Below are 18,600 nucleotides of genomic sequence, written 5' to 3'. Positions count from 1 at the left end.
CGATCAGGGTGTTACAAGGCGAGACTAGCAGCTTCTGTTTAGCTCTCTCCTATGATTGTGTTTATCTACTATAACGAAGAAGATTTTTGCCTAGAGAAAAAAAAAATCTATCATACGAGTTGGTAGATCTGCTTGCTTAAAAAATAGAGATTTACTCGCAGAAAAAAGAAGTGATCCACAGAACATTTCCAGATAAACCACCAGCCTTGGTTGATCATGGTGAGTAGATAGAGGGGGTGGCTGGGTTAGGATCGCCTAAAAGTGGTGAAAATAGTATGGATACATTTTAACTCTATATTACTGAAAATAGACGATGAATCAATTAAATTTATATGAACAGTTTAGGTAAAGTAAATTTCATTCTTAAAAAAAAAACAGGTTCAATGTCCATAAAGCATATATATATTTGAACGATCTTATCATGTTGACATTTTGACAAGTATTATCAGATTTAACAGTTCCCTTCTTAAACCATGTATAAAAACGAATATCAGCCGGCTTTAATTCAATAATAGCCGTAGAAGTTAAGCTTCTTAAAAGCTAATTCTATGTCCTCGCCGTTTTCCTTTTTAGTGCCGACACTGAAAAAGGCGTCAGCTACCATCAATATGATTCTTACTATAATTTGACTTCTAACGTAAACTGTCTCACAGAATCGACCTTCATTTGGCCTTATTGAACATTTGCATTAAGCAACATATTACTGCTTAAATAATGGAATCCAACGTTTTTTACATTTTTATAATCCAAAGCATAATTCTTGCCTGATTGGACTGAGTCGGTACTATTATAAGGCTCGTTTGGTGTCACAGCATTATTATAAAATGATAATAAACTTAATTCGTATTTTATTTTTAGAAGTCTCGAGACGACATAGACCTTTAAAGATCTCAGCCTTGCTATTGAAATGCTTTTAGAAATACAAAAACAGCTATGGTTCGGTTTGAATGCGAAAGACAATGTACAGTATACTGTACCTTTCCTAGACGACAAAATTGATATTAATTTTGTTATACAGACATTCATAGCAACCACTGTGTATCTACAGATGTTTTTTGGGGAATGCACAAATAAATGTTCTCAGATTTATTTAAAACATGAAAGCTTTGCAGTTTTTGAAACTGCCTGACATGCTTGACGCATATCTTATACCACTGACTAGAAAAAATGCTTGTTTTCTGCTTGTGCCACCGGGTTTAGTTAATGAACGTAATGCAAGCTGTTGAAATAAGCTTATATCATTTGGGAGTATAAACGCAATTTTAAACATTCCGTGAAATAGATACATCAGTTTACTGATATATAACTTAAGGAGATAAAGAGAAGAAGAAGCTGTAGTTCTAGTGACATCCTCAATAAATATTTTATGACTCTCATCCATCCTAAGGTGCGCCTCCTTCTGAAAGTGTAGGTGGGGAAAGGGGTTATTACAGTATCGGCCATGGGAAAATAAATCTGGCAAAGCTTTTCTGTCCGGTAATTTTCATAACCTGTGTATAGTACACGTGATATATTCTCCTACCAGCAACCACAGCGAAACAAAAATCTAAACTGGTAACTCTTATTGGGAACAGATTAATCAAATTATTTGACGACTGAAGTTCAAATATTATTGATATGATTGGATATGAGCTGAGTAACATTTGCAATGGTAATGCAATGAAGAAACTAACTCACGACTACAGTGATATATTTTCAATAAAATAATATAAACCGGGATTTTTAAAATATTATTTTACCCCACGGATAAACTCTTTCTTACTAATACTGCAACAGAAAGCCTGAGTTCTAATAATTTAGGCATTCTCTGTTCGAAGTATGAAGCAAGGAGTGGCTTTAAGCGTTATTTTTAAAGTGTGAATGATTTGACTGGTTTGGGGGGCTGTTTCTCCTCTCAGACTCGTAGAGCAGGGCGGAGATGTTGCGGTAAGAAAGGCTTAGAGCCTTTTCCATGGAAAATAAATGAAACCTCCAATATGGCGACAGCTGCAGCTTTCTCTCTCTTACCGTGAAAATCTGCAATGGGCAAGGTACCTTTTATGACGACGTCTGCTCTTCCAAATGTAAGGAAGTATCGTTTTATTAGATTCCTGGTGCATTGGAATTTAAACATTTACCAAATGCTTGTTTTACCTGTTAATATTGTGTTGCAGATTGATGTTTTTGTTTATAAGCAGAAAAGCTCAAGTGTTGTTTTTCTCTTGTCTTTTTTTGGAAATTACGATTTGACTTTCACGAAGCAGTGATGTTTCAGAATGTTGACAGAATTATACTTGTTACTTGTATTAAGTAAAGCATGAACATAATCTTTGTGTGCGTCGATATGTACTGTATGTACATACAGCACGAATGTAAATGAATAATCGTAAACATTATTTATCCCAGCAGTAGAAAATGTTGCAATTGTTGTCTTGATACAACAGACTTCATAACTGTCGTTATTTAAAACTTTATACTGTGTTATAGCTGGTAATCTGAAGTAGATTGACTAATTGAAATAATTTTATTTTAAATGAATACATTGCTAGCTTGTTTGGTGTTTATTGTTGTTAAGAATTCCCATGCATTGCAATAATATTAGAATATTGAATTGTGCTACAGTAACAGACTTGTATTGTGTATGTGTCTGTGTGTGTCTGAACCAATGCATTTCCAACGTTTGTATTACTATAATTTATGGTACATCCTTTTTTCTGCTTGGTCAACCCAAATCCCAATAAAATTACAAGTAAGACCAGAAGTGATGCATATTTTGTGGAAAACGCGAACAGATTAATGCAAGATTGTGATATAAAGCCTGGGGCTAGTCAGTTTAGAATCATTTGCACTATTATAGCACCCAGTGTGACTAATATCCTTTGACCTTTTGCTCTTCCTCTTTTGGGCTTTTTCGTGAATTAATGGTAAAGACCCCATTTCTTTTCAGACATCCGGCAGCCATGCTGGGAGCTGTAGGGAGAAATTTCTAGTAGGACCAGCACTAACGCATGAATAGTCAGGAGACATTCACTTCTAGAAATCCTTCATCAAATGGAACTTGTATTTTCAGAGCATTTTCTCTTTTAGACTGGCTTTTGTGTTTTGTTTTGAACTGGTGGTGATATTTTATTCGTGTAGTTTTTTTTTTTTGCATCCACTGTATACTGCACATATGCTTCTATATAATCCCTTCGGTAATAGATGCCGATGGAAAAAAACAAACGTTTCAAGCATTTTTTTTTGCTGGTGCCATCTAATATAATAGCTATTCCCTTTTGTATATAGATATTAACTCAGTTCGTTTACAGATTCCAGAAAAAAAGCGGCTAGAACATTAAGCTTACAGAACTCTGAGTATAATTATTTAAGTCCACTTTACTTTCATTTATTTAGAATGTTTTTAGGTGGGTATTGCGGTTTTAAGTACACGTGTCACTTGGTGATATAGATTGAAGTAATTTAATGAGCCAAGTGGTGGTTTTGTTAAGGAACGCAATGTAAACCAGAGGCGATCGGGTGGCGAAATGGCGAGTCATTCGGGAAGTGTTTTGGTGTGGGTATTATTTGGAATATTGATTGCTTCATCGTCTTATATTTCTATCGTCCACCTATTATGATTGATGTCTATGTAATGTCCTTGCACAAGGTCTGTCACACATAACGATTAGCATTTATGTGTGTATAGAATGAAAGAAAAAAATGGTTTCTTAAAAAAAAAACTTTTTTCGAAAGTATTATCTAGTGATACGCCATAATAGCAGAAGCGAGCCACTCCAGCTATTCTGTTGGAAAAGCTTTCAGCACCTTGGACAGCAGCACTCGACTACGCCCATAGACACCAGACGTTTCCGTACAGCATAAATAAACATGTCTACCGTAGATCGGAAACGTACAGTTTTGGAATGTTTCAAGGAAATACTTGACAAAGGGACTGTCCGTTAAGAAATATAGCCATTTTTTTAGCTGTTGTAAATTATTAGTGTGCATGTTTCATGTGTCTTGTTGTCGAGCTAAATGTGATAAAATCAACACAAAGTGACATGAATTGCAGTTTGTATATTAGCAAATTGCAAACAAATGAAACCGAAATTATACAATTTGGAAGATAGATTATCAAAAAATTACCATTATGTCCTTTTTATTGATGTTACAATTATTACTATCTAGCAATATTATCATGTGAAGGTTTTTATACAATTCGTTGTCCAAAAAGGCTATGTAAACACCTTATGCAGTGTTTTTTGAAAGTATCAAAAATTAAATATATTTGATTTATAATGAAAAATACTATTTATTTGTCAGAATATCCCTTACCCCTCTTGACCCACAAGAATATAAACAATAGAAGCATTTTCTAGTGAAGGTCAGTCTGTCAAACTCTGAAAAGAAACGTAATTCTTTACATCCACTTAGTCTTATTCAACCACCTGTTCTGACAAAATGAATATAGTTAAATACTTGCCAGGATATATCGTAGTAAGGTTATCATTTCATAAGTGTGTGTACGAAAGTTAGCATACAACTGCAAAGGTTAATGTAGCATTATCCATTACTATTAGTACATATTAAACAAATGAAGTTGTCTGTGTGTATGCATGTTCTACTACAGTTTTTGCTTTGTTATGTTAAGGTTCCTGAGATTCCTAAGAAGTGCCAAGCTGCTTCTGAAAGAACAGTGAAATGGTTCTCCTGTAGTTAACCCTCATAAAATCAAATAAAAATCATTTCAAAATGTCCTAGAAAGCAGATTGCTTCTTAAATCTAGTGAAGGCAGATGCATGTCTCTGCTGATGTTATACTTATAAGGCAAGAGACTGTGAAATTCATAGTTAAATAATAACTCATACACCATCATGCTACCTAAAACAGGAATAGACTATTTTCCAGATATCATTAGGTTTGCTCTGAAGGTGGTAGGTGTGGGGCTGTCTTGGTTCCAAGCTGTGTCTGGCACAAGCATGTGTTAAAGAAGAATATATGTACTTAGGCTTAAAAAAAAGGCTAGCACTTAGAGTTGCAACACATTAAATAACAAAGTTATTGTCAAGAAAGTAACATAACTTTTCTTGTGGCAGGTGCACTGACATTGGCACAGGTGAATTCATCGTGCTGATTAACATTTGCCATGAACAGTTGATCAACAGGAGGTCTGCTGTAAGAGTCATAGGTTAGCAATGTGTGTGGGCATTGTTGGAAGCAATGCAAGCTGTACATCTGCACCACATATTATACACTAGGTTGCAGATGCTGTCCCTTTCCTCTCACAGAGCCTGGGCATGCAAGGCTTGTTTACTGGTCTCTGAGCCCTGGGTGTCACAGGACATCTCAGCTCATCCCACAAATGTTCTGTCTAATAGGGCATCAAGAGCATAACTGTTGTAATATCATCTTGCAAGAAAGCTGGCATTACAGAAATAGTAAGAGTACATGTGCTATCCTGTTGGAATGTGGTCACATTAGGATTAGCCTGCAGAAAGGGTAACAAGTGAGTTACCAGGTCTTGTTCAATGAATCACTGTGCAGTCAGGTTGGCATCACACCTGCACCTCTCCTTTAATTGGTATGATGTATAAAATGATTTGAATATATTTCTGTACATGAGCACCACACTCACTGACAGGGTGGTCTAAAAAACACCTTGATCCATCATTGAAGAAGATCTGACTCTTCTGCTGGAGAGTCCACCTGAAGTGTTGCACATGCCACCTAATTCTGATGTTCAGGTGTAACATGATATGTGATGAATGATCAATTAATAAAAATGATAACAACATATTTAATCAATACCCAAATTCTATATACAGTACATTATTATTATGAAAACATAAATTCATAAATATACCTTATTTTAAAAAAGAACATTTCTAAAAAGAGTTTTACATTTATTTTGATGTTATGTACAGTATATTTATGTAGCCTATTAATCTATCATACATATTAAATGATAAACAACTACCAAGGAGGGTATCTCCTCCCCCTCCTCTTTCCTCCCACACCTATTTATCTATGAATTTATCCCTGATCTGCCATTTCTGTGAACATTCCCATATTGAGCAATTACTTTCTAATAACATAGTAGCCTGCCGGAACTAAAGATAAAAACCAAATGAGCAAGATGGAATGAATAGCCTGGTGTCATGTGCAAACACATACTCTAACACAAGTAAAAGTATATCCTTATCATAAGATATAGTGCCTTGCAAAAGTATTGAGACCCAGGCACAGGTTTCACATTTTGTTGCTTTAAAGCTTGCAGCTATGGCACTTTGAAGCAGTAATTAGTATCTGTTATACACCCACTTACATAAGGGTTTGGTTCCTCAAGTCTTTACGTAACCAGAATCTTACATAAATCGGAAGTTACTCTTTCTTAGCTGTTGCATGGATACATATAGAGAATTACCACTTATGATAGTGCAGTGATACTCCATCATTTGACCTAGCTTTGTCTGCTATTGAGGAACAGGGTTGCAGGCTCACCAGCAATTATTGTCCTTTAATGGTTAACAGGTGTCTTTGCTGATCACAGAGGGGGGTAAACAGCAAGACACCTCTTCCAGCAGCAACCTTAGTTTTTCCCAGGAGGTCTCCCATCCAGGTACTCACCAGGCTCACGCCTGCTTAGCTTCACTGGGTTGCCAGTTGTGAGTTGCAGGGTGATATGGCTGCTGGCAAGTGAAACAGTTTAGGGATACCACCTTGAGGCTAATGTTGACTGAGGACAATGTTGAAAGAATTGTAGAGTTTTTGTGGCTGAGATAGGAGAAAACGTCAATGAGTCAGCAGTATAAGTCACTCTACAAATGGGGCTTGTATAGAACTGAAGAAAATAAATCTCAAATCCTTCATGGGGTTTTCAACAAAGAACCTAATGATACTGAAAATATGTGACAAAAGATTTTGGGGTCACACAAGACAAATTTGGAACTTTTTGGTCTAAATGCAGTTACATCTGATGAAACGTGAACACAGTACTCAATCAAGTACTGATTAAAACCAACATCCTACTATCAAACATGGTGTTATATTTATGTTATATAACATTATGTTATATTTATGATTATCATCAGCTAGCTTGTGAAGCTTTTCAGTACTGATGGGATCATAGATGAAACAAAGTATTGGCAAAACATCTAGAAAAACCAGCATCAGATCTAACACTTGGACAAAAAAAATCAACTTTTTGCTAGATAATGAGTCCAGAGCTACACCGGAATAAAAAAAAAAAATGAATGCCTCTCGTGGCCCAGTTAAATTCCTGACTTGAATCCTACTGAGAATCTGTGGAAAAACTTGAAACCTGTTATCTAGAGGTGGTCTGTAAGTGGTCACAAACTGTGTCTTTTGTAAGGCACTGTAGTCTAAGATTTGAAAGACATAACATGTATATAAAACTAAGTTACAAGTTTTGAATTCAAGGGTCCAGATTTGTGGCTGTTGAGTTGCTGAATTGAATTATAGTGTGGATCCAGGTTGTGCATTGCATTAGCTTGACCAAAAAGAGTGGGAGGGGGGGGGGGGATAGTGTTGTAGACATATTAGCATACTGAAGTTATCTATTAAGTGTAACAACCATTTTTTTACATTACTTTAAATTTGTTACTTATACTAAGGCTCCTGATCAATCAGTTCCCCTGGCAAACAGTATTTAGGATCTGGTGAATTAAGTAAAGAAGATAGCTAAAATTATTTTTTTCCGAATCACGATTGTTTGATATCTCCATATTAAGCAATACCGTTGACAAATCTCTGATTAGCCTAGTAGTAACAAAAATCCTAGACATCAACTAGCTGTCCAAATACAGCGCCCAGGTGACTTCAAGATGATAATGGGAGAAAAACTGGAAAACTGATTAGGTTTTAATTTGAAGTCATATACAGTTGTACATTATGACCTACTGTATAATATTGTTGATGGGAATCAGAGTTTATACTCAGTTCAAGCGTACGCAATATGAATTTACCAGTTATTTTATAGTATTTCAGTTAATTAGTGGATTTTGGGAAGACACTGGTTTAGAAATATTGGCAATATATTTTTAGATCAGCAAATCCCAGACAGGGCTGTTACAATGAGCAAGTAAATTTGAAAAACACCTTTTTATTTTTTTCCCCTTTCTCACATTTCCAATGTATATAGCCATATTTAAGTAAACTGGACTAACAGGTGATATATAATTTAACACTAGTTTCACTTCAGTTGCCTGAAATCTGCAACTTGTGCAGTACGTAGGGGGATTATTAATGTAAGAATTAGAGGCACTATGACAAAGATCTGTCTGAATGTTTAATCTTGATTTAAAGACGACAATGGATACTCACAAAGGGGAAAAGACTTGTTTTGTGCTTGATCACCCTCCAGAGATCCTCTGTCTGAGCCATGGTGCCAGCCTAAGATAATAAGAGATGATGCAATGGTTCACCTGGGTTTAAGGCAGGAATTGTTTGTGTCGCTTATTGTACTGCTGCCCTTTAGAGACAAGCCGCAGTGAGAGCAGAAGAGGTGAAACCTCTTGCAACCTCCAGCTGCACAATGGTCTCAAAGTAAACATCCGTCTCTCTCAAGTCAGTTGGTCTTCACCTCTTTGTTTTGCCAGTAGAATTATTGCATTGTCAGTTTTGTTTTGAGAAAAGAAAAACAACAATATTGTTACTTATGAGAAGTTAATTTCTTGATTTTGACAATATAGTAAAAGATGGTTAAGAACACCTTGTTGCTTTCTCCCCTTTCTGAAGCAACCTAATATCTCAGTTATAGGTTTTAGCTACAAGGATCCAAATTGTGGCCGTTTAGTTCCTGAGTAACAGTGTGAATCCCGGTTGGGCATGGTGTTAGCTTAATCAAAAAATAAAAGTGTGAAATACTGTTACATACATATTGTCTTATGCAAAAGTACAATAAAGCTTTTGTTAAATGAATTTGTTACTGATACTAAGACTCGTGATCAATCAGTCCCTCTATGCATATCTAAGAGATTACGTCAAGAAACAGCTGACATTTTAATTTCTGAATCACAACTGATATCTGCATCGTGAATATGAACCGTGCTTAAAAAATCAGCTTCTAGTTTTTCTTGTCTGATCTAATGCAAGCATGTGTAAAAATGATCAATAATGTGTAATGAAATTTCTCTTTCTGCATAATATCATTTCTGATGTCTAAGATGAGCTCTAAATAAACACTTTTCTACATTTTAAGATTTTTAGACATAGGTCTAAACCAGTTTGATCTCCATTGGCTCTGACTCTATTCTTTAGTGCGGACACAAGAAATCAGCATCCTGCCAGTTTAGTGTTTATTTTGGCACACATGTAATTGTTTAAGCTGTCAGGCACCCAGCAATTCTAATGACTGCAAATTCTTTAGAAAATCAAAGCATGGGTCATGTTTTGCCTGGGGTTATTTTGGTGAAACCTCGACTGCGTAGCCACTGAAAATTAGAGTTAAGAAGTAGGACAGCGTTAAAAATGACAGTGTGCTCACTTTTCTTGTCTGTGTGTGTTGTAAGAATGGAATGGCACTGGATGGGGGTTGGGATGAACTCTCAATTACAACACACTGAGTAAAGATTTTCTTTAAATTTGTTTACTGTAGTTTTTGTTCAAGTGTGTCTCATTATGACTTTATAATTATAAACTGCTTTTTGGAAGTCCAAAAATTATTACTGAGTTTTGATGTACAATAACCCAACAATATTGAGAGAGAGGAAAGGAGCAAGTACAGTGTAATGCATATAATAACATAGAGTCCATTTAAATCTATCCTGTTTTAGAGCTGGAAATGGATTGTTTCCCACATTCTGCTTTTATATAGTGTATTCAACCCTAGTATTAAAGCAATTTATGCTATGTGTAGTTTAATAATGAGAAATGTAATCTTTACGCTACTGCTTTAAAGTATTGTTCATTGAAAACTACTATTTGTGCATTGCTGCTTAGAAAAATGAAATATTTTGCCAGTGTTTTTGTCTTCCAGCAGGACAGTGGCCCTAAACTGTGGTAGAAGCTTTCCAAAGTATGGTATCTATAATAATGGAAGACAAAAAACTTGTAGTAATGGAGTATCTTCAACACTTGGCCTTAGAGAAAGGTTGGTAACAGGGTTAAAGCATGAATCCACCCTGGCACCTCATTGACTACATCTTAAGTTGGGGTTGGTTGCTTACAGATGTCATATGAGCTAATGTTAAGCTTTCTCAAAGCTTAAGCAAGTTTATTTTTAACCATGACGCATTTCATACATTTCCATATCTAAATGTGAAGCACTAGTTTTAAAAGCAATGGCTCTCCCATATAATTGCGCTCAAAAGGTCATTTCATCCACATCTTATTTTCTGTTGTATTTATCAGAAATATACTGAATTCCTGTAATGAAATTAATGCTCAGACACACCCCTGAAGTAGTACAATCTGTGAATTAACTATTTTAACTGAATTTCTTCAATGTCTAAAATAAAAGGCTTAATACAAGTAAACTGAAAATAAACTACAATGGAAACTGATATACAGTATACTATGTTTATACTATACAATTAGAACTAAATTTTAAATGTAAGTCCTTTGCTTGTTTTTTGTAAGATACTGTATCATTCTGGATAATACACTGCATTATTCAGAATACATGTTGTTGATTTTTCATATGACACGTTATTCTTCATACTTGCTTATATTTATGCATGTGCAAGAACCTTGCTCTTCTCCATGAGTGCATGAAACCAGAAATATTCAAAGTACTAGAATATGCATGCAAATGTGCAATATAAATGAATTATGAAGGTAAAGATTGTTTGGCTCTAAAACCCATGCTTAAAGTAGAGTGTGACAATAAATTACCATTTGTTAGCTTGCAAGAAAACCTGCTTAGCATCCAAATTTTAAATGTATATTTCATGTTCACTAACAAAATCTGAATTTTCAAAGGATGTTGAATGTTTTAATTAACCCGCCTTTGCTGTCGATAGGTAAAGCTTGTGGCTGTTGTAATTTTGACAAACTCCTTTCCATGGATCTCTTGTATTATTTGAAGTAGTAGGGTTTGCAAAAATCATGCAAGTGTATTACAAAATGCATTATAAATAGGACTAATTGTATATGAAAGAGGATATACAGTACTGTATGTTTTAAATATACTGTTTTTTGTTTATTTTGTTACAGCATGGTCACTGATTTCATTGTCTGAAATGAGGGGCATGACCCCCAGACTAGGCACCATTGATATTTATTATGCACATTTTGTGCAACAGAAAAAAACGGAAATTTAACCCTTTGATCATCATTATAACATACAGTACATTAGGAACTGTCAAGAAATCTGAAATCCTTAATATTTTAAAACACGTTACAGGTTACACAATTGTAATTGGAATTGGGGTTGTTAAAAAGTAATCTAACAACTGACTGGAATTGTTTTTTTAATAAATGCCTACACATTTCTCTATATATTTTCATTCAAACCATGTTTGAATTAACAAGATTTGAATTAAAAGGCATTTGTTACTTATGTTTGTTTCCATAAACAAGATTCTGTTTGAGTTTAAACTTCTTTTTAAAACTGGACTTTGAAAATACTTGTGTTGATATTATTTCTATCAAGGTTTAAAAAAATTCCTAACATAATTATTAATCTCATGAATACTTGGCTAGGGTAGGTGGGTCACCATGTCTATTTTTCAGAGAGCACCTAGAATTGGTAGAATATCATACAGTACATTTAATTTGACAAAAAAGACCTAATGCTATTTGATCATGTTGATATTCAATGATGTTTTAATCTTTATTGAGAAAATGTGAGATATGCAGGTCAGTTTTAAGTGCATGTACTAGTGAAAATACACTAGATTTACCATACATATCGTGATTATATACCAATCTGACCATTAAAAATTTTAATGTTTTAAGTAGTTTTATTAAACTACAAAATGGCAAACAATGTCATCTTCAAAACACGCTGCCTTGATTTTAAGGAGAAAAAAAATTGAATCCTCTTTGACAGTGCAAAGAGAAGATAATAGTGAGTTCAAAGTTTTGTGATACAGTCACACAGTTCTGGAAAGGAGTGGAAATGCTATATTACACAAGAGTTCTTTCAAACATATTCCCTTACATCCATTATAGAAAAACAGTTTTGGCCATCCATGTTTGATGTGAATTCATGTTATTCTTACCTACTGGGATACCTGAAAGATTAAGTATTCAAAGGTAACTCTTTTTGAAAATTTAGGGCGTCCAGTAGCATTTGAACAACAAATATGTATTGTATTTGTAACTTTGTAAAATGTGATTGAATTTAAAGGAGAGCATAATGAGCATATTTTCCCACTGTTTAAGGATAATTTACAAACTAATCAATGTTTCTCACTTACATTGGTTTAATGATCTTTAATGATTTGTTCATGATAGGTTTCGATATTTGCTTTGGATTGCTCTTCTGCTAGAAAATCCATTTGGAACCAAGCTCAAGCTTCCTGAGAAAAGGTTTAAAAGGCTCTAGTTTTTTGTATAAAAAACATTCATATCCTTGGAACCCACCAATTCCTCAGGTATAATAACAATACTGGGACATACAAAACAAATTAATTTCCCTGCTCAACAGGGGGATGACATTCTTATTAACATGAGCTTTTTGTGTGTCTAACATACCACTTATTAAGGAAAAGCTCAATATGTTGGTTCACCCAATAACAACACATAGTCCCATTCAACAGGAAGTCATTTAGATGTCATCTGGCCTTCTGGTCAGTTCATTTTCCTTCTTTTTGTGTTGCCATGGAATTCAGCCTTGGAAATCAAATTCATGAGCTCAGTTTTGAACAGTGTTCTGGATGATCACAATGCCCAAGATTGTTGACTGTTCTTAATTGTTGCCTTTGGTACTTTTTGAGAAATTATTCTATCCTTTTGCTGGTAGGTAACAGCCATTTCACTAGCCTAGAACATGGTGAACATCACTAGCCTGATGTTTGACACTTCATTTCAGTTTAGGATGTTCATTATCTAATGACTTCTCTTTTTTTACTGTTGTGGAGGTTGAGGACCCTTTGTGTGAAATTTGTATGAACAGAACTGGACTGTATTGAACCTCCTTTTTACCCAAAACTAATCAAGCTGAATTCAAGAGAAGCTTAAAATCTCTGTTTATTAAAGCTACAAGAGAATTTAAAAAATCACTACAGGGTTACATTTGCCACATTTATTTTTGACATTTAAGACGCATTATTTATAAATCTATGTAACAAATTGTGTTTAATATATAATATAAAATATTATTTACCTTTTAATTTTTATTGTTCACCAATATTATTGATTAATGGAATTTCCTTGCTAAATCAACTCCAAATAATTTAAAGGCAACTGTACATACATACATATAAACAAATATATTGTATGTATACACACACTGCAATGGACTGGCATCTCATACAGGGTGTATCCTGTCTGGTGCCTGTTGCTTGCCAGGCTAGGCTCTGGCTCCCTTGAGACCATGTACTGGATAAACCTGTTAGAAAATGGATGGATGTATACATGCAGATCAGTATAAAGCACACTATGTGTAGATGCAGTATATACAGTATTTTACTTAAATAACATTTTTTTTCATTTTTGTTTCTCTTGTCTGGCATGATTATTACATCATTCTGTGCCGTGTCTGCTGATGCTGTTGTAATAGGACACCAGTGACAGCCAGATAAATCAGTTTTCTCATTTGATTGAATGTAGTCAAGTTTTTCTCCTCTACTATGTTCCTGTTTGGCATGGCTGTTGCTGTTTAACTCAGCACATTCGTTCCTTGTCTTCAGAAATAAACCTTTCTTCTATCGAGTGTCTGCTACTGACTCTGAGACATTTTAACAAAAATATAGATGTGTTCATGAGATGAAAAGTCATGCTGTGGTAACCATGGCAACTGAGAATAGATGCAAGGAGACACTAGGGTAAATGATCAGCACTTAATGCATTTTTGGTGTTTGGTACAGTGCTACTGCATTGTTATTCAGATATATATTCCCTATTACTATAGCATGCTAGTTTTGTTTCGTCTCATTACATTTCTACATTTCACTTCATTTTGTGGGTCTGCAGTGCAGGGCATATTGTATTGTCTTTTTTAATTGATCAAAATAGAGGTTTGCTTAAAACAAAGTATTAATTTTGAAATGACTGACCATCACCGTGAGCACAGTATAGACAGTAAAGACAAAAGCAGTTTGCTTTTCTGTTTAACATCAAGCAAATTGATGTGGATTTCAAAACATAAGGCAGACAGCACTAAATTAGCCGTTAAAGATATCAGCACCTGATATTGAATTATCCTCCACATGGATTCCTTGATTCAATGGGACTTTTCTCTGGATTTCCAGATGTTTTTGCGCTTATGGTATTCTTCCACTTATTTTTTAATTTCTCACATGCATAAAACATACACTTGTTTTATATAGCCAGCACACCAATCCATTGGTCCCATTTGGAAAAAATGGCAATGCTGGAAGTCAGAATCTGATAAAATAGAAATGTCAGGGAGAAAATGTGAACAAGCATATCCTAAAAATGTAAATGAACTCAAGCACAGACATATTTCTGTTAATGTATTCCAAGCTTAAGTGTAAAGGCCAAGCATAGTTGTATGCGGCAGACTATTCCATCTTTCAGCTATGTTGGAAGGGAGTAACAGATAAAGCCTGTACAGCAACCATCATATTGTAAATTCAGCTGTAGAGCAAGGTGTTTTTTTGGGATTGTATAAAAAATGACAGAAGTGGGCAGTAAAGAAAAGTTATGTGAATGAAAAATGAAAATTCAGATCTGTTTTTCAGTTTTTGCTGAACACGGATGGGAGGCTTTTTGTTGTAATTGATATTCATAAGTGTGTCACAGGACAAATACTGTATTTACAGAACAATTCACTTAAGGAACTGCACTTTTTTGAACAGTGAATTTTGTGGAATAGTATATGATAACCACAACATTCCTTTGCCAATGAGTTGGGGTTATTGACATTATAGATTCATTCTCTTCCTCTTATTCAGTCTAGACAATGAATTACAGCCATGGTGCTCTCAATATCAAAACTAAATTAAAAATGAGAGACAAATCCTTCTCTATTATCAGAACCTAAATAGTAGAATTAAATAGAAATAAATAATTTGTAAATTCCAGTTTCTTTTTGTGAGCCCTGATTTTGATCAAATTCCTGATTTAAGTGAATTTAGAGAAGCTGACATTGTATGAGTTCATATGCTGCAGAGTGTTCATCTTGATGGTTTGGACTAAGTGGACAGCTATTGGTTTTTAGGATTATTTGAATATTTTAATACTGCATTAGGAATTTGCTGATTATATTTCTAATAGCACAAACTGAATTTTACTGTATCGCTTATTCAAGTGAGTACAATTCTACAGCAACTGACATACAGTAGCTTACTGTACCAGGACAGCCGCCACCATGATCCTCACTACAGCTGGCCTGTCACACTTCATAGAAAGTCATTTAACATCCATGTGGACAGTACATGTCAGATTAAAGATGACTCTTACTTATTAACTGAAACTGTCTTCTGTTCATTTTTATTTTGTGTTCACTTCTTTGAGACAGAAACAAAACAATTACATAACAACAGACTTCACCCATGTGCCTCGGGTGGGCTGTGCTCCCCCCCTCCACCTTCTTTCTGGTGGCAACTCTGCTCTCCCCAGCCCATTCACAACATCAGCACCATTTCCCCAAATCATCCAGTTCCTTCCCTGCCCCCTGTGCCCAAGCATTAGAGAAGGCCAGCAAATCTTTGTTTTCTTTTTTGACACACGGACATTGCAATGTTCAATAAAAAGAAGGTGCTTCAAAACAAGAGTTAGGTTCATGGGGCATAAACATGTGTCTGAATGCTAGGGCTTGTAAAGCAGTGTAAATACTGTATTGTGAAATTCTGTGTTGTAGAAATATGTTTTAGGAATATTTGTTCTTTGTCTTGCAAAATAAACATTACTAACACCGCGGGCTTTTATCATTTATTTGTTTGTACATAAAGTTACAAGAAACATTTTACCTTTATTATGTAGCATTCTGTCGCAGGTTCAATGCAAAAGTAAGTAGATCATCTTTCTTCCTCTAATGTAGTAAATATTAGGTGAATAATTGATTGTCTTGGTTCATAACCAACAGCATCATAATGTCTCCTTCATTAATATTCATACTATCGCTCTTTTAGATCCTTTCTGAACTCAAAAATCACATGGTTTGACCAAAGGAAACTGTAATATTTATATCGGAAACTGACCATCCCCTGCACCCAGTCTTGCCATGTGGTTCATATCTTTATTTTTTATTTTGTTGTTGTTTTTTTCCTTCTAGAACTTTCTTATGCAGGAGGCTAAACATTAACTTTGAAGGTGCAGGATGAAAAGATGGCACAACTGCTTGTACCACCAGGACCAGACAGCTTCCACCTGTTTAACCAGGAGTCTCTCCAAGCTATCGAGAAGAGGATTGCAGAAGAGAAAGGAAAGAAACCCAAAGGAGAACGTCCCGATGATGACGAAAATGGCCCCAAACCAAATAGTGACTTGGAGGCTGGGAGATCACTGCCATTCATATATGGTGACACACCTAAAGGAATGGTTTCAGAACCCCTTGAGGATCTGGACCCTTATTACATCAATGAGAAAGTGAGTGCATCCGAAGAGAGACAGAGGGTTTTTACTCTGGACACAGTAGAATTTGGTGCAGAGCTCTGAAGTGTATCTGTTCTTTGCTGTAGTGGCTGGCTGTGTCGGATATCTTTTTATTAGTTGTAATATGTTCAGTTTTTCGTAAGTATTGCTCAGAAGCTAATAGATGCAGATTGTTTTGTGAAGTGATACAACTTAGTATGTTTTCATTACTCCTTAAATACATTGTCACATCAAGGCAAAGGTCCCCCTGGTTGTAGCAAAATAGGGACTGAGTGCGAGGAACCTGAAATCTGCTTTATATGATAATAACACAATCTTTACAAGACAACCACCGAATCATTTAAATTAGGTAATTCATTAATTAAGGTTAATGATCTTTTAAAATCCCATATCTAAAAAACATACGTAGTTTCCAAAGGCTGCCATCCTGCAAATCCAGAGGTTGGTGGAGAGGAGGGATGGTAGTGTGGCTTTATGTTTTTAAGCTTGAGGAACAGCCTGTGATCACCATCCCTACTGTGAAGAATGGTTGTGGCAGCATCATGATACTGGGACGTTTCTCATTGACCGGGACTGGGACACGTCTCAGGATATAAGGGGGATTGAATAGAGCAAAGTACAGAAAAGTCCTGGAGGAGAACCTGCTGCTTTCTGCAAGAAAGCAGAAACTGAGAAGAATGTTCACTTTTCAGTGTAACAACAACCCAAATTACACAGCCAAACAACAGTTGGAATTGCTCAAAAATGTTAAATGTCCTTGGGTCAGAGAAATATCAAGTATCAGGGAGTCAGAGCCCTGACCTCAATCCAGTTGGAATGGCACTTTATGTCTATGTATCAGGTTAAAAGAATGCATAGACTTTCTATAAGCAATATATGTCTATGTTCAGGTGGGTAGCTGTGTCAGCATGCGTAGGCTGCAAAGGAACTAGTAAGAAGAAGGCTCCACGGCTGAAACGTGTTTTCTTTCTTCTCTTTTCAGCATGGAATAAGCCTATTATTGTTCCAATATATGTCTATGTACAGTATGGGGTACCATAGTCACCAGGGGTCACCAGGGTACCATTAGTTACAGGGATCATAGTATAAGATAACACTGTTGTGGTTATGCCCCCCCCCAACTAAGAGTGGTTTGAAAGTCCTTTCACAACTTGCTTCTGAAAGAAAGCAATTTATTACTGTTATTCAGGGGGGCAATCTCTATAAAGCCTATTTTCTACCTGCTACCATGCAAAATGACACTGGATTCCTGAGTCATAACACAATGAAAATATGTTATCAATAGAGAAAGCAAGCTACAACAGAGCACTGCATCATATGCATAGATCACCACACTGTACTCTTTCTTTCTTCTTTACTCTTATGGCACGATGCTGAACAACGTTCTGTGCCTTACCCGTAACTACACAGACAATCTTTAGAAAGGTTTTGCATCTTCAAGAAATCACAATCAATCAGCAACAAATCACATGAGAAGTGTTATAGTTGGAGATGAACAAGTCAGACTGTGCTCCAGGAAGGCTTTGAAGTGCTCTAAAGTGGAGATTTACATCTGCATTTTTATGCATCATTCAGAAATGCACTTCAGTAGAAGATCACGAAAACCTAAATCAGAATCTGCTGAAAGATGTGCAAATAATACTTTTTTAAAGTATATTTTAGATTTATTAAAATATATATTTAAAGTAACTATTTTAGTAATAATATGACCTTTAGGTACATGAGAATGACTTTTAATATACTGCACATATAAATATTTATAAAGCTTGAAATGCATGAATATTAAGTATTTCCTTGAATTTGGTAAATAAAGCAAAATGAGGGGACTGCTTCAAAAATATGATTTGCTTATTTGTTGTCTGTTGATGTGCAGCTTGTGCTTGTGCAGTTTGATGTTTATATTAGCTCCAGATCTTTGCAATCACTAGTGATCTTCCAGTCGATAATTTAAGCTAC

At 35.4% G+C, this 18,600-nt stretch overlaps 1 protein-coding gene across 6 annotated transcripts in view; it reads left to right on the top strand.

Moving 5' to 3' along the window:
* The window catches only part of scn1laa (sodium channel, voltage-gated, type I-like, alpha), an 83,423-nt gene that overhangs the window by 20,386 nt on the left and 44,437 nt on the right, over positions 1–18,600 (top strand). For 3 of the 6 annotated variants that reach the window (XM_088605427.1, XM_088605422.1, XM_088605426.1), the window contains exons 1-2: positions 22–219; positions 16,325–16,638. In XM_088605427.1, the coding sequence (XP_088461553.1) occupies positions 16,378–16,638 (261 nt within the window). In that variant the 5' untranslated portion in view covers positions 22–219; positions 16,325–16,377. Of the gene's footprint in view, positions 1–21; positions 220–1,440; positions 2,064–9,955; positions 10,070–16,324; positions 16,639–18,600 lie in introns of those variants that run through there. The other 3 variants (XM_088605425.1, XM_088605423.1, XM_088605424.1) reach the window with 3 other exon arrangements.

Source organism: Lepisosteus platostomus, chromosome 14 (assembly GCF_059453375.1).
Source record: "Lepisosteus platostomus isolate fLepPlt1 chromosome 14, fLepPlt1.hap1, whole genome shotgun sequence".
Taxonomy (NCBI): domain Eukaryota; kingdom Metazoa; phylum Chordata; class Actinopteri; order Semionotiformes; family Lepisosteidae; genus Lepisosteus; species Lepisosteus platostomus.
This window is presented reverse-complemented; position numbering and strand designations above follow the sequence as displayed.